The 23,632-nt window shown below is 44.7% G+C and overlaps 2 protein-coding genes across 3 annotated transcripts in view; both read right to left on the bottom strand.

Moving 5' to 3' along the window:
- The window catches only part of MMD (monocyte to macrophage differentiation associated), a 36,704-nt gene extending 16,565 nt beyond the window's left edge, over positions 1-20,139 (bottom strand). Inside the window, exon 1 of the mRNA XM_021288538.2 lies at positions 20,011-20,139. Within this exon, the coding sequence (XP_021144213.1) occupies positions 20,011-20,051 (41 nt within the window). The 5' untranslated portion in view covers positions 20,052-20,139. The remainder of the gene's footprint in view (positions 1-20,010) is intronic.
- The window catches only part of SMIM36 (small integral membrane protein 36), a 37,392-nt gene extending 16,565 nt beyond the window's left edge, over positions 1-20,827 (bottom strand). Inside the window, exons 1-2 of one of the 2 annotated variants that reach the window (XM_065034783.1) lie at positions 20,011-20,825; positions 19,124-19,276 (exon numbers count right to left, since the gene is read on the bottom strand). In XM_065034783.1, the coding sequence (XP_064890855.1) occupies positions 20,105-20,434 (330 nt within the window). In that variant the 5' untranslated portion in view covers positions 20,435-20,825 and the 3' untranslated portion in view covers positions 19,124-19,276; positions 20,011-20,104. Of the gene's footprint in view, positions 1-19,123; positions 19,277-20,010 lie in introns of those variants that run through there. The other variant, XM_065034781.1, reaches the window with a different exon arrangement.
- Positions 20,828-23,632: the final 2,805 nt, after the last annotated feature.

The raw sequence follows: 23,632 nt of genomic DNA, 5'->3' as shown, positions 1-23,632 counted from the left end.
AGCACGAATCAGTCATGAATTAGGAGAATATTAAGTCCTATTCAAGCGTCTGTCTTCTAATCTAAGATATTGTTTACAATGGGATTTCAAATGGTTCCAGCCCTCAACAAAAGTGATTAGCATAGGTACACCAAAGCAAACCACTGGTTTAGACAAATAAACTATACCCGGCATCAGCATCTTTTTACAGTAGGACTGAGATCTGCTGGCTGCTGCTGCCGTGGTTTGTAAGTCACCTCCCCAGCTGAACAGGCAACCACCTCCACCACAGGCAGCAGAAGGAAGCGTGAGCACCACGACTTGGCTGGCAGGGAGGCTAAATCAGACTTTTCACGGCGCTCAGTCCCTTTTATGAACTCTTCCTCCATGCCAGGAGGAGAGCAAACAATTAGGTGGTAACAGCTTTGTAAATTGCCATGGCAAGACTTGCCTCTTGGTTTGTCTAGCTCCAGGATGGAATAAGCTCTTCTGGTACAAAATGCGGATTTTGGTCTCCAGCAGGGGTTTGCTGCACGGCTGGGACCGGGCCAGGAGGCCAACTGCGTTCAGTCACTTGCTCAGCTTTGCACAAAGGGAAGGGTAGAGATTTTTTCCTGGAAAGGAGAGCTCCTGAATCGCAGAGCCAAGCGAGTTCCTGAGAAACACTTCCATTAATCTCAGTGAGGCATCAGTGTTAATAAGGTGGTACAATCTGTCATCTGATTTAACAGTGTCACTGCTAATAAAGTTTCATATTGCTTATGTTATCCGTTAGTCCAAAAGTATTATTTCTAGGTCAAATTTTGCCCATGCAGAATTTCCTGCTGGTCCTTCACAGCCACTATCTACTTGTCTAGGAAAGGAAGAATTAGTACTCCTGGACTATTCATGAACATTAATTGGTACACACAGACATACATAATTTCTGAATCAGACATCAAATGATTTCAGAGGATTATGCAAGTAATGACACAAAAGTGGGGTCTGTAGTTTTCACTGCATCGCAAAATTGTCTTGAGTTGCACTAATCTATCAAATTAATATCAAATGAATAGGCAGGGCTTGCTGAAAGCTTCCTTTTCCCACCCATGATGAAAATCTAAGTGCCACGTGAGGTGCCAGTGGTGAAGGAAATTCTATTGGGAGGTTATATCAATAAAACTAAACATCTCACACAAAAGCTGAATTTCTTCTAGCCGTTTGGCACAGACAAGTTCTCATTATACGCCTGCACAGCAACTAATCTGATTTGTAAAACAGATAACAGAGAAGCAAACAGTCATAAGCGGCACCATGGTTGCCAAAACGGATGTATGGGTGACAAGACCATGCTGATGGTCCCAGGTACTGATTTTTGGAGCTGCCAGGCTGGCTCTGAAGGAAACACAGCAGCTCGGCAAGCTCCTCATAAATGAAAGGCAGCGGGGAGGGAAGCAGAGCAGCACCCGGCCTGCGGTGAGCCACGAGAAACTAGTCTGACAGGTGAAACTCCTCTCCCAGTCTGCACAGGAGAATAAATCCAGCATTTCTGGTAAATTAAGGGTGGAGAAAAATACCCTTCTGTCTTCTTTTGACTTAGTAACAAACCGAATAGGAGGATCTTGCCTTCTTCTCTTAGGGGTGTACATCATAATGGGGGAAGGAGATGGTTTCACTAAGGATTGGTTTACAAACTTTAGAGGTAAAGCTCTTTTGAGAGTGAATTCTGAGGAAGGCATAGCTGTAACTGAGCGCCTGCTTCATACGTGTGTGTGCCTACGGTAGAAATACATTCTAAAGAGGTCTTCTTGGGTGTTAAGATGTAACTGGTGCAATTTTTGAAGGAAATTATATTTCTTCTTTAAACTTCTGATACGAAAATGAGTTTTGCAATCATGTGGGCTGTAAGAGCAGGACAGCCATAGGTCTTGGGTGAGCCCAAGATGAAGCACTGCATGCTCCGCTTTGGGCACAAGCTCATGTGGGAGTGGGAGCCGTGGGATGCTCCAGAGCATGAGGGGATGAGGCTGAGGTTGTGTGTGTCCTCAGACACGTCTCTGCAGCACAGACCTAGTGGGCAAATCAACCAGAGCCCTTCAGAGAGCGCTTGGGCTCCTATAGCATCTCTGAGGACGTGTTACCAAATGCCATGTGGGTCTGAACCAGGACAAGGGTCCTGTAGGCAGCATGGATAGAGCTTTTTCTTTTTTTTCTCCCTTGCTGCAAACTGACCCAGATTTCTGCTTTATCTAACAGCCTTTTTCAGCATGGTGTAAAGGAGAAGCATCTCTCGCTGAAATGCATGTCGACAGCCTTGTGAAACGAGCACCTCTCCCTCCCTCAGCCTTCCCCCAATCTAATTAATAAGGTCATCCCGCTGAAGACAGGCTTATAAATAGCTTTCCAAACACTAATGGAATTAGTTCTGGTCTGGACAACTTTTGCAGGGTGACACAGGTGCCTCAGAAGGATTGGCTCCTTGGCACATCCAGCCACTTGCAGTGGAAATGGTGAAACACGGAGTTTTCCCTGATGTCATCGTGCTCTCACTGCCAGCATTAAATACGAAATGGGATTACAGCATTACCTGGTAATATAATAGACAAGATTTACTGCAAGGAAAACAAGTGATTTTAGAGGGATGTGCCTTCTATTAGATTAAATTAGGCTAGTTAAGAACATTTCAAATTCTGCTGAAGGTCTTTTGTCAGTATTTGTGAGAAAAGTGTATTTTTCGTGGCCACAAACCCACCAGATTTTGTGGGCACAATAAACAGTTACCCTGGGAAATAATACAAAGGTACTTCAAGTCAATAGGAATAGGAACTGATGTCACAGAAAATGTAAGCTCAGATTGTTTAGAAAACTTAAACCAAAATGCAGAGTGAATATATGTTGTTTGTTCATTGATTTAGGGACTTCAAATCAATGAGTTAAGCTCCTAGACAAGAGACAGACGCAAAATTAGGATTTGTTTATCCATGTGACTAACAAAGTTTAATTGCATCATCAGGAAAATAATTGAGAAATATTTTGCAGTCTGTGTATCAAATAATAGTCCTGCCATGTATTGCATTTCCAGTAGTAAAATATAAATACAGATAGATAGATTGCAAAATGCATATTGAGAAAACGAATGAAGATCAAATTTGGTAATAATCTATCTTTTCAAAAAAAAGGAAAATATGAAAAGATTGGTTTTTTGAAGGGGGCTAAGATCCCATGGCATACTTGATCACACAAGGACATCTAATATACCAGTTGTTGAGACTGTTTCAAAAACACTGATATTTTCCCTTGTTTTGATTAGCAAACTTGGGTTCATCTGGATTCACAGTGTACCTCAAATGTATTTCAATCAGTAACATTTTTCTAGGAGGATCCCACTGGTTTATTTGTTACAAAGAGAACTTTCTGCTGGAGTGAAAAATCCAATTCCTCCTTGTTGCATGTTACTCATTCAACCTTCTCCTGAGATGGAGGAGTTGACACAAGGGCAGGAGGCGCTTTGTGTAACTGAGACAAGATATATCTTCAGAGGAGAGACTTGTCACGCTCCGAACTGGCCTTGGACCAGCCACACAAATTCTGAGTCATCAGATGAATCAAGTCTGTTGATGACTGCAGAGACCTTTTACTTCAGAAAATACAGAGATATCCTGCTTTCAGATATTGATTCTGTAGTATTTCCTTTAGGAAGCTTTAGTCATAAAGCTACCAGAATTCCAGACTTGTTTAGAAATAACATCAGGGGGTTTTGGCTTTTAGCATTTGCACCATAAAAAAGATGATCGGGGATTTTAACCTGCTGGTTACGGCTCAGTAACCCATACATACGCCTTGAAATATATGTCGCTTCCTCCAACAGAAATCAGTGTGTAATTTAAGCTAACAGGCAAATAGGAGATTATTAAAAGGCAATATAAAGGTAAAATTCACTCATAAAGAGAATTTTATACAAAAGGCCAAATCAGGACAACCTGACTTGTGAGCTGAGCAGCTGCCATCTTCAGGTTCAATTTGGACCGTACTGTCAAGAACCCCCAAAAAATCACAGTTCTTAAACCAAAGGGATAACAGAGTCATGAGACTGTGTGTTGTAGCCTGCCTTTAGGAGGTCTACGACAGAGAATAAAGAATTACTCTAACTGTACTATAACCATATATACTTTTAGAGGCAGCAGATAACAGGAGACGGAGACTCCCCTGGTTACACTGGTGGAGTCTCATTATTGTGACCTGCAAAGTAAAGCATCACCACCAGCAGCACCCCACTCTTGGAAATAAAAATAAGATAAAGTTTTAAGAAAGAACATTAATCACCTTCTTGCAGATGTTGGATTTTGGTATTGATGCTAAGTCTCAAAAAGTAGAGGCTTTTGAAGAATTTTTATTATTTTTCTTTGCAACCTGTGACCTGTGCAGAACAAATAATTTCTCTTCGTTCCCAATATTTTATATATCCACAAATTTTTGCCTTGTCAAAAGTAAATGAAAAACACTCGTGCTCATACCCAAGCCACAATAAACCAGTTCCATGGCTAAATCCCTTCCCACAAGCAGAGCAGACCATCTTTAATCGATGTTTATGACACTGACATGCAAAAACTCTTACCCTACTTTTTTCTGCCCACCACTGGGTTTTTACTCTGTGAACGTATCTGCCATCCATAATCGCTCTTAATACCTCATTTTTGACATCACAATCAATGAAGTGAAATAAGCTGTTACTTAATGGATATGACATAAAATCCATTTAAGCTAACGGAAAGACTCCTACTGTTTCTTATCAGCTCTAGGTCAAGCCTAAAGTGAACAGAGGGGTGGAATGTAGCGTATTGTCATCTGAGAAGAAATTACTTCTACATCCCATTTGGATTGCCTAGAGATTTTAAACATATTTAGCAAAATAAAACAAAATTATTTATTCTCAGTGGCTAAGTGGTTGAAATTTTACTGTGTTTGGATACACTCTCATTTTGAGATTTTGAAGATAGATTTGCTTGAATGGTACTATTTTTAATGATTGTATTTGAGCTTAAAATGGTGCCTACTTTTCTCGGCATTTTAGAGAACAACAAATACATGAGATGAAGATCAAGATGAGTGGAAGTCAGCAGAATTAGGGGGTGCCTGCCTGCCCTGCTGGGTCCTGGACCCCGGCGGTGAACTCACTGTGCCCTTCCTGCAGCAACCCTGGGGCTTTCTCACAAAGCATTTACTGACAGCTTGTTCATATATATATATATTTTTTCAGGTTCTTTAAATACATTTGGAAAGGGAGAAAACATCTATACTCCAATGCATGGCATTCTCTCAGGTCTTCTAGGTTTTGTAAACAGACTTAATGAAATATTAATCCATTTTTCTCTATTGCTTACAAATATTTACAAATAGAAGCAAAACAAACAGGTTCTTTACTAGAGTCCAACGAACATCAGACACGCTGTCCCTACCATATCTCCTAATCTAAATAACGCTCGTTAGCCTTGGAAAGAGGAGGCGGAGACGCTGGCTGGGGGAAGAGCCGGGAGATTGTCTGACTTTAAATTCCCTTGATATGTTGAGAGATGTTGTTTTCCAGTGTTTCTGCAGAAATAACTTATGGCATTCAAGGACAAAAATCCAAACACATTCTTTTGGTTGTGGTATATTATAAAGAGGGGTTCAGTTTCACAATGTCCCTTTGGGATGATAGGAAACTCTTGGTATTTACTGTTAAATTACTGGCAGACAGGCCAAGATGCTGAGAGGTTGGAGGACTCGCAGGAGACTGTGGCATCAAGAGGTTTGATTCCAGCTTAAATTCATCTGCTCGGCTGGCAAACAGTGATTGCAAAACGAATGTTGCCACTATTAGCAACCTTTGTGTGGCCTTGCCTCCAGCATCCAGTTAATTTTCACCCTGCCCTTGAGACAGACTTATAAATTGTGTTGTCTTTGGTGGAAGGGATAAGTTTTCAGACAGACTCTGACCTGACTTCTCGTGGTGGATGGAAGTCTATGGCATTCCAGTGATGTAACCGAGTGATTTGGCTTACACCGATGAGACTCTGACCCATCGGTAACTGCTGGAAAGCCTAAAGAAAAAAAAACCCTAATTACTGGGAGGTTTTTAGGAGCCAGTTGGACACTGAGTGGGTAAACAACAATCCAGAGGGGCACAGGTGTCCCTCAAGCTGTTTTTCAAGATTAGACCATCAGACGGCAAATTCCCATCCTCCGGATTCTTGGGTCTTGAGGCTCAGCTAGCAATATTTATAAGGAAAAGACAAAGTGGCTTAACAAAACCAAGAAATAATCAGACAGCATCCCCAATGAAGAGCTGAAATAGAAATGTCTGTGTGTACAGAACGTGGCTTTTCAGAAGCTGCTCCTTCCCTGGGGCTGTCACTTCTGAGCTGCTCCTGGTTATCCAAGGAGAGAGGCAGGAACCTCACAGTGTTCTGCTGCATGGGACGTTACAGCCTTCTTATCTGTAGCTTGTGGATGCAAAATTGCAAGGCCACATTTTTGGGAATGGAACCCAGAGCCCTGGAGGAAGGCCACACTTTCAAAACCTGTTTCCTCAGCAGCTTCCCCAGCATTGGCAGCAGATCAAAGCCCGGGAATTCCAGCGCGGTGCTGGGACCATTCCTCCCGATGAGGTCACACCGCTCTCCTCCTTGCTGCTTGGTTTCAGCAGGGTCAATTGTCTGAATTACAGGGTGAGATACAGCCCAGGTGTGATGATGGGGAATTGCTGCTGCTGGCCCATCATGGTGGATGTCACACAGGTGACAACCACAGTGGCATCTGTCCCTGCCCTCCCTGCCCCCTGCTGTTATCGGCTCCTCATGACTCATTTCAAACAGCCTCTCATCTAAGTTAAGTAGGAATTTTGGGGTTTGAATTCCTTGTAATTTTACTGGAGTCTTGTAATAGTACTTAAATACCAGCTTTTTAAATTGTAGAAAAGAAACCCAAAGCTATTAGCTCCTTTGGCACTGGGAAAAACTCTGCAGAGGTTTTGGTGAAAATGACAAAAATTTCATTCAGAATTTTCTAATGGCACATTTCAGCTTTTCAGTGGAAATTCAAATTCCCATATTTTGGCAGTAGAGCTCTATTTGGTACATTTGAGCTAATGTTAACTATTTAAAAGATCTTTAGTGTCTTTCAAGACCAAAAGGAGTGAATCTGCTTTGAGGAGAGATGCCGCTCAGCAGAGCACAGGGACACTGGAGAAACTTGTCTGTCTCCTTTCGTTCTGGAGTTTTGGGGAGCAGAGACCCAACCTTTGGACCCACCCACACCAAGGGATACACTGGGGCTCCACTCTTGTGCCTGCAACCTCCGTTAAAATAATTGTCCTTAAACTGCAGGCTGTGTAGTGCAATCAACATTAGTGCTGCTTTAGTCATCAATATACTGCTATTTAAAGATGACCGATACTTTTAAGTCTCCAAATTATTCATATTAAAAGAGTGTTTCTTTTCCATTTGAGATTCTACGCTGTCATGCAGACATCTCCATAATTAAATGTTTGTTCGACTCTTTCTGTCTCCGGTTAAGTAGACATTAATGGGGAACTTACTAAAAACAACTGCCAGAAATGTTCCTGTATTTAAACTTCAAAAATATCAGTATCAAATTACAGTGATGATATAAGTCTGATAGGAAATCACTGAAGGAAATTAAGGCTAAATGCTTTTGGATTTGGAATCATCCGAGATAATTTGTTCCAACTGTTATTTTTATCTCCATTCTCCTACAGGCACAGCAGAGACCTGCGCTCCGCCACACAAGGGCTGGTTTAACATTTTGAAGCACAAAATCTCTCCACCTACAGCATAAAATAATAGTATTAAGTTGCAAAATCAAAGACCTTAGCATTAGGGAGCACCAGAATTAAAGTCAACTCTGGTTTACTCTTTCTGTATATGTCTAATACAGCACAGTATTTAATGCCCTAATCAAACAGTATTTTTCCTATAGAAAAAATGACACACTGGGTAGACCACATTCACTTTGGGAACAGCTATTCAATATTTCATTTTCTCTTTACTTTTCAATAGGTGGACTAAGGTTTAATCCAAGCTGGGAGGGGGAGGTCTTATAAACTGCAGTCTTGATAATCTGATCTGATTCTGCATTGTTTACAGATCAGTGCTAATCTAACCTGTGCCCTCAATCTGCATGCTAAAATTTTTCCTGTGACTTTTTTTGTCTTTAGAATTATTATTATTTTGTCTTCCTACAGTAAGGACAGTGTATTTTGATGCAGCAACTGCAGGAGAAGGAACTGCCTAGAGCAGCCATATCTCCTTGGGTACATAATCACCTGCACTGGGTTTGCGGTTGCTTGGTGGCTTGTGGCTGGATCCCACAGTCATGGGGTGCAGATGGGTGCTTGCAATAAGTAGATGTAGGAGGGATTATCCTAGTGACTGGGGATCCCAAAGGTGCCCTTTTTTACAGGCATTACTCAGCCCAAAGCTCTTCCCTGTGCTGGGGGATTTCTGTCATTGCAGCATCGCTCTGTCGAGGCTTGTGTCTCTATCCAGTGCTGCGGGGTGGGAGCTGAGCTACACGTTACACAACCTACAGAACAAGCCGGAGGTCTGTAACAAAACCAAAACTGGATTAAGTCTTTTGTAACGAGTGGGACCTTAAATGGAGATGTTGTTTGTAGTCATCCCTTTGCTGCTAAGTAGCAGAGAACAAATATTTGTACAACCACCTTCACAAATCCAGTTCACATCAACTGTCTCCCCTCCCTACAACAAACAGCTGCCAAAAAGGTTGGTGCTCTATTAAATGTTGCTGCCGGTGATTAATGTGCCCACCTCAGGCACCAGTCCCGCACTCAGCAGCAAACACAGCCCGGCAGGAATGAACCAGCCACTCTGCTTGGCTCCACGGGCAGATCCTCAGCCCCTCTCGAGAGCCGGGACCCCAGCGCAGCCGGCGGGAGCCAGAGCTGCTCTCTGGACTTTTCTTCTGGCTGATTAGCTGAGCAACTTTACATCCCAAATCCTGCCTTTTGTGCTGAAATGGGAAAACACAAACCAAGCAGTTCAGAGTCTCTGTTTTGGTCACAATTTATCCACTACAATGAGGGTTTGATGAACAGGGGATGGAGAAGAGCATTGTGAAAACACCAGCTCTGCTCATCACCATTTCAATCTTGGCACCTGTGAAGGACCGACCAGTCCACGTGGGATTGCATCCCAGTCATCTGCTACTGGTTTTGAAGCTTTGTGAGGATGGGCCCCCAGCTGGGGACCCACTGACACAAACACTGTGCACCTGTTTGACACAAAAGGGCTGGTGGCAGCATGGGCTGTGGTGTGCCTACACCAACGGGGAAGTTTTGCACGCTGGAGGGAGTTCCCAGCTTGGAAGGGAATGGGACGATGCCCAACCATCCTCCAGTGTTCACAGAGAGGAGGTGGTGAGGCTGTTTTGTTGACAAAAATGGGCAGGATAGGGGGGATGTAGCCTGAGCTAAGCGTGAGGGAACGTGGGGAGCCCCGTGCCACTCACCTCCAGCCCTGACCTGGCCTGGCCCCTGGTGTTCCAGCTCCAAGCTGCAGCTCCATCCTCAGCACAGGAGAACGGCTTGTTTTGTTGGCAGGATAATCAATGTGCCTCAGCTCCATAGCTGTAAAATCCCCGGGGAGACGAGGCGTGTATAATTTTTACTGCGCTACAGCCAGGTGAGCGTAACACAATAATCCTACTCAGGGATGACCATGCTTAGCTACCTGACTGTGCAAACTGCAGCTGTTTTCCTCATTTTGTAGTGGCAAAGCTGGTATCTCTTAACCATCCCACCTGGAACAATAACACCCAGCTCCCCAGAAAGGTCACAGTCAGAAACTGTCAGCTACGGGAAACTTCTTTTTGACACGATCAAGGAATTTGCAATTGCTTTTCTTTGGCTGGGACTTCATGCAGCATTGAAGGAGTGAGCCCTGTGTTCTGCTGCACTGCAGGGGAAATAGTGAAACTCTTGCGTTTTTTACTAAAAATGGGCTAAAACCAGCTGCCCTTAACCAAGGAACCCCTTGGCTGATGGCAGGTCCCGCTCTCTGCAGAGCAACCCCATCCTGGGGCAGCATCACCTCAAGACACTTGTTGTGATTTAAGGCCTAAGGGAATTTTATACATGCACATTCATCCCTTCATAAAGCAATGTCTATGTTTGCATATGGCTGCTCCATCTAGATTTTACCCTGATTTCATAAACAGTAATCACTATCTTTTCCTCCTGGGCTCTCCCATAGCTGAACTGCTCGGTCCCGGTTGGGAGCGCTCGGCACTAGCGGTGGATCCATGCGCTGAAGCAGCGGCAAGGAAAGGTTTACTGACACTTCGCCCATATTTCAGTATGGTTTGTTTTATGTTCACTATGGCTTATTTTTGTTCACTTCACCATTATTTGTGCTAATAATCTCTGCAAATATAAATATAGAGCCATACTGGTTTGCATGTGTATTTGACATTGATAGAATAAATTATTTTTCCTGCAGATTCTCAATTATATTTTGGCTTCTGTTATGTTCTGTACATTGACATGAAAAGGAAACATTTGCCCTTACAGCCCTTTGCAAACATGATTCTCTTCCAAGCTTTCCGTCTTGCTGCTAAATAAATATGTATGCAAGATAGCATGTGCTTATTACTACAAAAGACTACTATTTACACAACATCCAAACCCATATGAATTCTAATTCACAGAGCAAATATTTTCTAAGACACAGAACTGGTCCTTTTATCAAGCTGCACTCACACCACCTCCAGGACCAGAAACCCAAAATGTACAGTACAGACCAAACCTGCGTTCTTACCGCTGAACCTTAAGCATCCAAATAAAGTGCATCACCACCTTCAGCTTTCAGAAGAAACCAAATCTAACTAAGATCTGAATTTCCCTGGAGGTACCCATCCCTCTCCGTGGGCTGGGAAAGCCAACTGGATTTCTAATGAGGCACTCAGGCTGGTAAAAGAGAGGAGGAGTGTTTCCAGAGCCAGGAGCTTGGGCTTAAATCTGATTGAGCACATAACACCAGTTCTGGAAGACATCATCTCACTCAACAAAAAAGATTCTGTTCTATCATTTCCATTTAGTGCATTTTCTTCCATTTTGCTTATACAATTGCAATGTCAGTTTAGATACAGCTCCTGGAAGGGAAGCCTTGCAAAGCTGTATATATATTGCAAATGCGTGTGTTTGTGTATATGTATATATACACGTACAAACAAGTGACCCATGGTTTGCCATCAAGATTTGACTGCGGAAATGATAAAGAGGGGAGCAAAGAGTTGGATGATTTGTACCAGCTGAAGATCTGGTCTATATGTTGCAACTTACCTCACGCAAAGTAAACATGACCTTGCATCATAAACCATAGGCTAGAGCCAAGAAATAGCTCAGCTGGAGAAGTCACAGAATAAGGAGAGCACAAGCCTGATCAGGTAAGAGAGCTCTGTATCTAAAAACATGTCCTGACATATTTGCAAGAGGAGGAAAGGTATTTTTTTAAGCAGATTTTTCTTTTTTTTTTTTTCTTTGCAACTCCCCAAACCTCTGAGCTCATTAAAATGAGGACACTAATTTCCAGGAGTGGCCAAGAGGGAAAGGTCAAGGAAGGACTTCTTTATAATGTTGATTCTCAAATTACAGGGAGAACAGCAGTGTTTTCATTAAGCCACTGTCCAATGATAAATTACTGCATTGCCAGAAGAAAGTAGGACTGCTATTACCTTATATGCAGAAGGTAGGGAAAGAAAAGACCTGATGATTTATAGCTTGTGTACAAGTTTGCCTTCTGTGGTGCATGGTCATTGTACAGATCTGCCAGAATTGGGAGCTCTGGTCGACCAAAACAAGGGTCTTGCTCCCAGCGCTGCTGGACCAGCAGCATCACACATGCCCTCTGCACGGGGGACCTGGTGGGGCTTCATCCACAGGACCCCAGTTCTGAAGGTGCAAAGCTACCCAGAGAATGAGATGCTTTGCCAGATATTGCAGTCTTCAAAAGAAACAAAGAAGCTATTTTCGCTCTTTTATCAAAGCTTAAATAACACAGGAAAGCCCTGGGAATGCAGTGAAATCTCTGCTGAACAGGACACTTAGTCTCTTAAGGAAGGACTCAAGTTTGAAGGCCAGAGCTGTTGCTGGCCACTTTGTATTTCATGGACAGACGTCAGAGGAAGATAGTCTGATTAACCAAATTATCTTAGTTCAAACTGAAACAACTATTTTATTTCATTCCTTCCATTTCCACTTGAAAAATGCCGTCTGTCCGCTTGAAGCATCCTGACTGATGACTAAGAAAAAACATTGCTCGAGGCCCTCGAAAGGAAAACAAAGCGAAATGCTGTGCCTCCCAGGTGCACGCTCCAATGACGTGCTTTCAGGGCATGCAGAACTGCAACTGCCTTCGCTTCTCAGAAGAGCTCTCCTCAAATCCATGGGTTGGTCTGAGGACCAAGACACTGTCTTTTAACAGTTAATTAGCTGGAGCAATTAGTGGTCGTGTTGTTGTACAAAAAGCAACAAAGGGAGTGTGCAAACCAACAGCCAGAGAGCCGCTGGGCCTGAAACCAGAAGCGGATTGCAGAAACACTCAGGCAGCATGTCCAGCAGCCAAATCGTGTCTCGACACAGGCTCTGAAGCGTGGCAGCCAAATATTAATCGTGGTTGTACCCATGCAAATTTGGACCTTCTCTCCTGCATTGCACTTGCACTCATGTCACCCCTGGGTATTTCCACTGAAATCCCATTGAATTACCTCAAGTAACCTCCCGCCTGCAGCGGGGAAAGGGGAAGCAGAGCGCAGCCCGCCAGCTTTGGAGCTGGTCCACGTTCATGCAGCAGAATCTGGCCCCCACAAATCCAAAAACTGGAGCAGGGAGAGACCAATGATTTGTGGGGAGACACAAAGTACACATGGTGGGCTGTACCTGTATCCCAGAACATGCTTTCTGGAAAGATGACACAAGTTGCTTTATGCAGTTGGCTATGAAATCATCTGCCTCGTCTGTGAGCTTCTGGAGACGAGAAAGAGCGTGATCCGAGGTAAGGTGAAGAATGAGAATCAAGCTGGAGTGACTTCTGCATTGAATTAAGGATACTGTACTACACAGTTAAAATAGAAGAACCTGCAATCTTTATACAACAACCTGCAATTATGTGCACAAAGACACACATCTCCCAGTGTGTAGGTATATGCATGCATTACACATTAATATGGGTATGACAACCAAAGAAGCTGATACAGTTGCTTTTCTTTATTATCTTTTGTCAGGAGATACGCATTATGATTGTTTCAATTTTCTAAATCCGTGGCAAAACATTAAAGCATTTTCTGACTTCCCCACATGCCCCTTGCAGGAGCCTGTGCCGTGCCGGCAGCCAGGGCTGTACCTACAAACCTATTTCTCTCTCTGAAACCTCGTGGCCTTGCCCTGCTCCAGTCATCTCAGGCACTTGCTGTCCCCACCCCAGGTTAAAGTCACAATCAGGCACACAGTGAGTTTTAAGCCCAAAGTGTCCCTTTGAACTCCAAGCTTATCTGAGCCCTTGTTGCCTTCTTGTGGGTTATTCTTCAAGTCTGAGATGGACGTGATCTGGCTGATGGAGGTTTATCCGTTAAGAAGGAAAAGCTGGTGCCTTGTAGGACCAGAGCTAATCTGATGGGGTAGCACTTACATCAAACGAGAGCGGTAAAATGCTTCTGACCCAAGAGGACGCTTTAAAGCCCTGCACTGAACAGGATGCAGTGACAAGAAGCTGCCCCACACTTGCAGCACTGCCACACGCTGAACCCAGTGAGGTCGGGCTGCGTATCTGCGGGTCCGGCCTCTCAGCACACACAGGCAGCTGCTGAGCTCCAGCTTTCAGTCCATCCGTCTGCGCAGGATGGGAAGTAGCTGGAGATCAAAGGTGCTCTCTGCATTGCAGACAGGTGAGAGTGCAGCTGTACACCTGCCTGCAGAGGAAGCAATAGCAAAAAGCTGGACCTAGTCCAGTCCAGGTAGGAGTAAGACTTTGCTAAGTGTAGAAAGAGAGGCACTTCACCCTTGTGTGATGAGGGCACAGCCTGGCCTGAAGCCATTTTCCTTCATCCTTCTCATCTAGTAAGTATGCCTTGACTTCTGCTCTGAAGAAATTGAAATGATCTGGCTTCTCTAAGGTCTGTTACTCCAGGTTACCCCATGCGCTTCCCAGCAGAAAGGGCACAGCAAACCACAGTCACAACCCGCCTCCCCCCGAGCAGCTGTTGAACACAACAGGAAAGAGCCGCCCCACAGCCTGACCCGGCTTTGAATCTCTGCCCTGTGGGACAGGCTGCAGTAACCCCTGGGGGAAGCGCTAACAAGCACCCCTCAGCCCCCCCGCTGCTGGGACCTTTCTTTGCCCTCTTGCCGCAATAACATAAAAATAAAACCTCCAATTCACCCTAAGCAGATGAAGCAGACACAGAATTTTCTGTTTGCAAAAGGGGAAGGGCAGCAAGTCCATCTGCAAAACCATTTGCCATTAACCAGCCCGCGATAGTATATTGCATCCTCCTAATGGCGGTTGAACTGTCACTCAAGAAGCAGATGGACTTTTGTAACACGGAGAACACAAAATCAGAAGAGGAGGGAACCCGTGGGATCTGCCACATTGCAAAGCTGGTCAGACAAAGTAAGTTGGAGGGAAAGATAATGGGTCCTTTGTCCCTTCAACTATATAGAGGTAAAAAACAGGAGAGTACATGTGTCCTCCCAGGCAAAATAACCCTACCAAGACAGTCGCTAAAACACACAGACATGACAATGATGAGCTGCATCTCCTCCTCCAGTTATGGCTTAAAGCTCCCACTTGTCTAAGCAGTTCTCTAACCCCTACTGCAACAAATTGGTAAAAACCTCCATCCTCCCAAGCAGCTCTTAAACACCAGCACATTTTGTAAATGAGTATCCCAAGGACATGGTGTTAACACTTCACAATTATTTTGTCCATGCCAGAATGAGTTAAGGTGGGAGTCTGTCCTGGCTTTGAATTTCCTGGCTTTCCCCTGTCTGCGTCACGACATAATTCTTTCCAGCCAGCCTTTTCCTCAGATGTTCAGAGTTAGTGTTGGGATCTCTGCCAGCTCTTCTTCCCAAAACAAACACAGAGCCTCTCGATGCCAAAGATTTGCCTTCTATTCAATACCCCAGGGACAAAACATTTGGCTTTACCAGCGCTGCCCTGATTTTCAATTCTGCAGATGTATATAAGTAAAAATGCAGCTTTATAGAGCCTTGTCTACACTAGAAAAGACTTGATGGCATGTCCCTACAAGCTGTGTCTCTGCATTAACTCTAAATAGAGCTTCAATTAATTAAGGGGGTTGTTTGCCGAGTTAGTATGCACAGTTTCAGCAAGCAAAATAATGCTTGTTGTCAAATTATTTTTTCCTGGTGTAATCATGTCTGCATCAGAGTTTTTGCTAGTAATAAAGACACCCATCCATTATTAAACCACCCCAGTTCCAGCATAAACCTGGTCTAAAACTATTGCCCCAAAAAATGATAAAATACTATTCCCATCTCAGTGAAAAGATTTTCTTTCCCTGCAGTGTCCCTGGGTTCATACCTTATCTGCCATTGTAACCTGCGTGCTTTGCCTGGAGGGCTGGAAATTGCAGAGCTGCTGGTGGCTGATGAGAAATGATTCAATGGAAACATTGCTGTGAGCCCCGTGGGCAGCAAACCACATCCCTGCGATGCTCTGGGCAGGGAGCAGACTGACATTCAGACAGAACCTTTCTCTCTGCTAAGGGACGTGTCCTTCAGGCTCTGGACACACGAAGTGTCTGTGGTCCAGCAAGACAGCAGCATCCTTCTTTGGGAAGGAAGGAAAACAAGTAGGTTTCCTCTTTTTGAGGAAACAAGCATGTGACATGTCAGGTCTGTGCTAAATATGCACCTGAGAGGGGAAGAACATGCAGAGAATAGGAAAGAAATCTCCTGTAATAAACACTATTAAGTACTGGCTTTTTTCATTGTTGTTGGGGAGGGTAAGCAGTACAGGGCTACACCAAATGAACACGGCACATGCAGACATTGAATTGAGTGCTGCTACTTAGAGATATTATTTCAATCCACCTTTATGCTTGTTGGATTTGATTTATGAACGCTCAGTTTCCAGCAATAAGCTTGCAGCAGCTCACATTAACGCCTCAGAATGTCAAGACCTTTGTCGTGCCATTTGAAGGTGGCATTGGGGGAAAGGATGTGTTGGATTCTTGCCTCCCCTCACCTACAATTAGACCTACAATTGGCCCAAATGTGTAAATTTATTTTATTTAAAATAAGTGGTTGAGCTAAAAAAAGAACATGAAAAATATGACCTAATGAAGTTATACAAAAATATTGATGATTTAGGCAATATCATTAGTACAAATAGAGGTGGATGCTAAGCCTGTATTCTTTCCTCACACTGAAGTCAATAGCAGCTAAGTTAAAATTCAGTGTATTTTTAGGGTAATGAAGAGCTATGCTGTGGTCCAAATAAGTTTCAGTACTGCAGGAGTGTAATATGTGGGTGCTCAAACAATATGTCCAAGTCTCCTGTGCACTCGGAAAGAGACAAATATATAATCATTCTTAATTAACAATATCTCGATATCACTGCCCATGAAAGGATGTCATGTTTCTTCCTAAACATCAATGAAATCAACCCAGCACCTCAGTTGTGTAACAATTATTGCTACCATTAACAGATGGAGAAACTAGGGCACGGTTTCATTGCCCACACAGAGCATCTGCTGCCGAGCTGGGAAGAGACTGACCTGTCCACAGCCTGGGTGAGCGACCAGATGCTGGATTCCAATGCCTCCTGACAAGTATCTGCCCCAAAAAACTGCAACCAGATGATCGCATTAGGGTAGAAACGCCTCTTTGAAAGGTTAATGTCAAACAGCGTTATTCTTGGAGAGGGAAACTAAGCAGCAGCATTTCCAAGGGAACCAGCACGTGTGAGAAGGAGGGAGTGACAAGACAAAACTAGGAATTGGAACAGAAGCTAGAGATGGCAGCTGTTCTCATTTACCCATTTTTTTTTAATATTTGTGGTATGATTTTGCTGGTTAAGTTAGCTAGCTTTCTGCTATGAATGTACTTATAAACAATTAATTTGACTTTCTATCCCTCAAGCACGAAGGACCATATCTCTACATCAGAGTCCTCCTGGGCAGCACAGCCACAGCAGACCCCAGCGCACACCCCCATCCTTCCTTCACGCCTCCCTCGTGTGTGTCCTCACCACAGCTCTGGCCGTCATTTCACCCACCACTGAAACGCAGCTATTTTGGGTTCATGCTGCAGGACTCCCCTCGGGATCATCACCAGCACATACGCGTTTGCCTTCAACACCCAGACCCTGCATGATGGGACAGATACAGCACAGGGAGCCAAGCCCTTGGGAGAATCACAACATCTTTTGGACTGGAGCAGGACCAGGAGATGCAGGTCAATGCTTTGCCTTATAAAAAATACAAAAGTAGCTTGAGAGACATGGGCCTGCATTTATTTTTAAGCCATCTAAAAGATGGCACTCTGGGCTCTAGGGCTCCTCTATGCATGAAGCGTAATAGTACTGGCACATGGCTGGATGAACAGTATTCCCGATTAAACACCCAATATAAATTCCTACCTCCTGGCGTTCTCACTGAAGTGCCAACATCGTGCAAGCTGAATAGCTGATAACACAAGGTGATGCAGTTCTAGGCAGTAAAAGATATTCTTAAGCTCTTCTTAGAGCCAAGGGGTTTGACTTGGACATGCTATTGTGCTTCTATACTTAGCAGTGTCAGAGGATGAACATTTGAAAATAAGAACAATATGATTAAAAAAAAAAAAAGTGATAAAATATTTATTCCCTTTCAAATTCAAATAAAATTTAAAAAAATCCCTGCATGGGAAGGAATTCTCCCTCCTGAATATGGGTTAGTCTGTCTGGACTAATCCTCTACTCATATGTGGTGGCTTATTAGGGATTAAAAAAAAAACAACCTCAAGGCTTAGACAGTATATTTACAGTGGAACAGGCTCCCATGAAAGATATATTTTCAGTGAATTTAATGACATGTTTGACTTGAACTAATGTTGGAGAAATCTAGAAAACTGGTGCTGTTTGTTCGGTTGTGTTTTGTTTGTTTTTTCTGTTGTTTTTGCAAAACCCTTTAATAAAGGCTTTACAGAAGCAGCAATACCTAACTTTAACAGGGCACTAAAGCCAATTGAAACCAAGCCAGTGCAGACTGAATCCCTGCTTCCTGCAGAACAGCAATAAATCCTCCCACTACCACTCAGTTCCCTTCAAGCCAAAGAGCTACAGATCATCACGCAGCCATGATGACCATAGCTCGCCCAAAGCAAGTGTCTTCAGGCTCTATGTCCATGTTTCCCCAGTGTTCAATTTCTCCGCTCCATCCTCTCTTTGTTGGAGCATATTTTAGTTTGCTCTCTTTGAACCTGCTGGGGTTAGCTCGTAGAATGTAGAGTGCCAGTTTTGTAGTAATCCCCTTATGAACCACACAAACGTCTAAGAGAGAAATCTCAGTGCAGAGGGCAGAACAGCAGAGAAAATTAATGTGAAGCAGAGACACATGGAGCAAAGCACAATGGGAACATGAGCTGCCCATAAGCCAAGGGCACAATAGGAAGCAGGGTGTATTTCCTAAATCCTTGTCTATCATCTAACGCTCTCCAACTCACACTGCTTCTGAACACACATGAACACAATTTTTACCAACATCTTATTCAGTTGCAAATGGCACCTATTCCAAAACAGTATTTGTGCTAGATATCCAGGCCTTAAAATACTGCCTAATCCTGTAGGAAAACATGTAAACAGAGGCACAGTCAAGATGAAGCAAGGCACAAAACAGCGATGGACCAGCGATGGAATGGCCAGATGCAGAGTACGTGCAAAGACCGGCACGAGTGCAGTTTCACTCAACAGCAAAGTGTACCAGCACCTTCCCATGCTGCCAGCTTGGACCAGAGCTTGCAAGATGCTCAGGATATCTCCATCTAACACCAAGAAGGAGAAAACCAGCAAGACGTGGAAGAAACTTGTTAGCCAAAAAGGCTTTTAGGTTATAGCTTCCCAAATTATATGAAGAACAAAAAGACTTGTTGCAGATAACATTAGATTTACTGGAGATAGAATAACAGCCTTTGTGTGGCCCAGGTGGAACATGGTAGAGCTGAAGGAAGGCTCAGGGGAGGAGGCAGGGTCAGACACGTGGTGATGCACATTGAAGTCCAGGACATAGGTCGCACTTGCTGCAGAGGGTCAGAAATTCCCATTTCAGTGGGGCAGACAGCGGCGATGACTCATGTATATCACATTACTGGTAAATTTACCCCAGTTCACACTTTCCCTTGGGCAGGAGGCATTGTACCCAGCTTTTCCAGGAAGCATATTGTATCCTGTCAGGGGATTTGTGCAGGGCAAAGGGTGCTCTGCCTTGTAATAACAGAGCTCGTGTTTTTCCTACAGAAAGTAAGTGCCAAGACAGGCTTGGCACTGCCCTCTGCGGAGCTTACAGACAACATGGAAAGTATTAAATTCTGATGGGAGCAGCAGCTGGCTTCTATCAGAAAGGCGCTATCTCTATCCTTTTAAAATCCTTAGCTTTTCTTTCCTCACTGGAGAGATAAACAGCCTGCCAAGGTCGTTTGCGCTCTGCGGGCTGAGGAAGATGTGCCGAGGCTGCAGGGCAGCATGGCTCGGCCCATCAGGGTGGGATGCGTTGAACACTGTGTTCCCGCAAAAATAACAGTGCTGAGCACAACGCGAGATTAAACCAAGGCCCTTCTTCAGTGTCAGAGTAGATAACAGCGTCACTGCCTCTGACTGCCAGTGGGCTGCAAGGCAGCAGCAGCGTAAATGGAAATCAGTCTCTTTATGGATGGCAGGCAGGGCTGCAAGCCTGTATCGATGCAGATCACCGCCGAATGCAAAATGACCCCGTTGGCAACGATATGGTATCAAATAAACTGGCATCTCAACTTACCTTGTGAACGCGATATCCTTTTGCAAACGGAGAGTAAACATAGCAGACGAGGCAAGGTGAGCAGCAGAAACGAGAGCTCCAAGGCAGGGTCCCCTTACACAACAGTAGTCCTTTTCCCCGGCAGGTCGGAGGAGTTTTCGTAGGCAGAGACGAGCCCCTTTGCCCAGCGGGTGCCGGGGGAGCCCTGCTGCATCACCACCAGCCGGATCGGAGGCTGGGTGTCCGCAGGGACCTCAGGAGCGTACTCCTTGCTGGGATCCTTCCCCCTGCAGTCATAAAGCACGCAGGAGATCAGGAAAACCAGAAGCAAAATAACATAACTAGCTACCAGAATGATGAGATTCAAGGTAACAGGGTCAATCTCCAAATAAAACTCCATTTGGTCCCATACTATTGGGTGCAAACCCAGAGAATGAAGTTTCATATGCACAAGTGAGCGACCGCTAACTGATCGGAATAGATGTATTGGCTTTGCGGTAAAAATACATTAATCCTCAGGTCTCCTGTAGCAATGGATTTCCCCGAACTGGATGATTAAAGCAGCTCAGTTTAATAACTTAAGCGCCTTCTTTTAATGCCACATTGCCTACAGTGGCAGAAGCTAAATTTGAATGCTATATTGACAGGAAGACACCCCCCTTGCTCAGGGACTCTTTCCTTAATGGACAGGTTTCCTCTAAGGACATTTTGTAGAACCTCCCTTCTACAAGTGGTTTTTGGCTCATGGGCTGAAAAGAAATAATGAGCTGTGTAATTAGTAAATGAATGCAGAAAGAAATTAGGGAGAAAGTAAGGTTTATCAAAATCTAATAAGCCTGGTTCTGATCTCAACTAAGAAGTTTTTCCCCTGCCCAAGTGCTATGGAAGGGTTTTCAAAGTGAATTAAAGACTTTTATTACCCAGTTTCATATGTGCATTACTGGTACATGTCTCACCAGCGTATCACACGCTGCCCAGCCAGTCCTTGCACAAATGAGCTGTAGGAACGTGCTTCCCACTGGCTGCTGTGTCCCCTTTGAGTCTCCTGCGTACAAGAAGGTGCAACACGACTTGAGCATTTCTGTAGCCTCTGCTTGCTAAAAAAAAGGGTGAAGATTGTGATGTGGCTGTCCCCTGCCTGTGGCTGACCAACCATAAAACTGTAAGTACTTTTTGCATCTTCCAGATTGACATCCCTGACACTGGTGCACGAGTAGGGACACACATATACCTGCCATGCATTGCCCATGCAGCACTTGCTTGTTTCCCTAGAAAACTGTCCTACAGAGACCACCCCTCCTCCTCCAAAAAAAGAGAAGTACTAGTGTGTAAGATACCTGGAAGGCAGATGGGAAGGGCAGGAGGTGATGCTGATGAGCACCACAGACCCTACGTCAGCATCCTTGCCACTTCCACGCAAAACTCCAAGGTTTTGGTCAGCATTACAGCGCAGGAGGGTTTTAGGAAGAGATTAGGCTGTCCCAGCTCTTAGCGCTGCCAGAGCTGTGGAAAAGGGCTTTACGTGTCAGCAGGAATCCAATCCGGCACGTCTAAGCTGTGAGTAAGAAATATGTCATGGGGCCATCCTCAACAAATGCCGCTCGTTTTGAGGCCAGCATCATCTGTGTCCCCCACTGTCTGCCCTCCCAGCTCTCTTGAGCCCAGAAGTTTGTATTCAGAAGCAATCCCAAGGCCAGCACTGCGGGAGCTTGGCAGGGAGGAGGGAACCCACAGAACCAAGGACGCACATTTACGTGACCCTCACGTTGTGCATCTGTTGCACATCATGTGCCACATCTGAACAGAGTAGGCATTTGGTTGTTCAGTGTGACTGAGATGAGGCTGAGATTTTTCCAGACAGGTTAAGGCTTCTGATTACACGCTTCCCCTCCAAAGCAATAACAATTAGAGCTGGGACCTTGTTTCCATGATCGGCGGGAATTGAAAGTCTTTTCAAAATCCCTCCAAAATGCCTTTGAAAGGTGATAGTGTTTATGGTCTTAAATTCAATTATGTTCCACTACAAAAAATTAGTACCAAAGTAATAAATACTACGTAGTTCACATGTTGAGAAAGAGATGGGATTTTAAACTAGTCCTGGATTCTGAAAACTCAGCGCTGTGCTTGCAAAAGAAGGTTTAGGGGATTTTTCTCCCTTGCATTTATTATCAGCAAGTTTGCCAAACCTGAATTGTCTCCTCTAAAGTCCTCCACTCCAGTGGCTTGGTTTCAGATTTCTGTCTAATATTGTAGCTGAGAGATACATGACATTAAGTGTTTAATTTAGATAGGCATCACGCCAGGTTTCAGGGGGACTTTTCAAAAGGCAAAATCAGGGCCTAGATTACTGCACCACCTTCTGTGCTGCTGCTGACATGGTCTCTAGGAGAGAGAAAAGCCTGCACCCTTTCTACATCTCCACAGCTTGCCAAAACACTGCTTTGGAGTGAAAATACATTCTGCTTTCAAAACACCTCCCGAATGCTGCACCCAGGGCCTGGTTTACAGGAAGAAGATCTCGCATTTATGCTTTTATTGTGTTCCCAGGAGCTGGGGCTGCTCACAGCAGCCAATGTCTGGAGCCAGCGCGCTGCAAACTGCCAGGCTCGACTGGCTTAATTGCGGTGTCATGGCTAAAAATAGCCCCTGGGAAATAAACCTCCTCAATCCTGGCGCAGTGAGAAAGAGGGGAATACAGATGACAGAACTCCCAGCACATTTCAAACAGAATAACAAATGGACTGAGACGGGGTATCTGAAGTGACAGACCTACCTCCTGGGTAGCACTTCGTCCTGCCCTGTCCCCCAGCTGGGGACGGCAAAGGTGGGCGCTCATAGCTGCCACGTCCTTCGCCTTTCTCATACAATAAGTCAGCTTAAGAGGGAAACTGCAGAGATTTAAGGGCACTGGCGAGAAATCTGGCTCAATCAGGAACCAAACTCTAGTTACTCCAATACCTACAAGTTCAAATGTTAAATGCTCAGGGCAAACCCAGTGAAAGCAGATTTGCTATGCACACAGTGGCAGAAACATGGTCACTGAGCTCCTCCTTGGGGACAGCTCTGGGGTGCTACAAACACCTGCTTGAACAGTGTTTGGCTTTTGTAAAGGGGACACACACAAGCATGTTTAGTGTGTGGCTCTTGAGGTCTTGTCTTCCCCCAGCACAAGCTCCGCTGGGGTGCAAGGGGGCTCAGACCCCACCCTTACTCTGCATACAGAAGTGTCCTGTCCTGCAAGAATGCACTCCCCCGGGTCCCCTACTGCCTATTTTCCACAGTGCAGGAAGCAATTTAATACATTTGAGGACTTCAGTGAAACAGGACTAGGATTGACCAGTACCGCTAAAAATAACGAGGGACAAGGGACAGGCAGGAGCCCAGCAGCACACGCCTCAATTCGCAGCACCCAAAGCAAACCGTACAAGGTAGTATCATGACTTACACCCCTGTTTTTTCCTACAGGCCTCTTTGAGCTCAGATTTTGTTCGCTCCTCAGCAGAGCATTCTCCAGTCTGACCACACGCCGGAGCTGTTGCTTTCCTAATGAAACCCCGAGCAGCCTCAGCCCTGTGCCCAGCACAGGACCCCACATCTCAAGCAAATTCCCCTGTACGAGACAGAACCCCACTCATTAGGAAGG

Source organism: Columba livia, chromosome 18 (genome assembly GCF_036013475.1).
Source record: "Columba livia isolate bColLiv1 breed racing homer chromosome 18, bColLiv1.pat.W.v2, whole genome shotgun sequence".
Taxonomy (NCBI): Eukaryota; Metazoa; Chordata; class Aves; order Columbiformes; family Columbidae; genus Columba; species Columba livia.
This window is presented reverse-complemented; position numbering and strand designations above follow the sequence as displayed.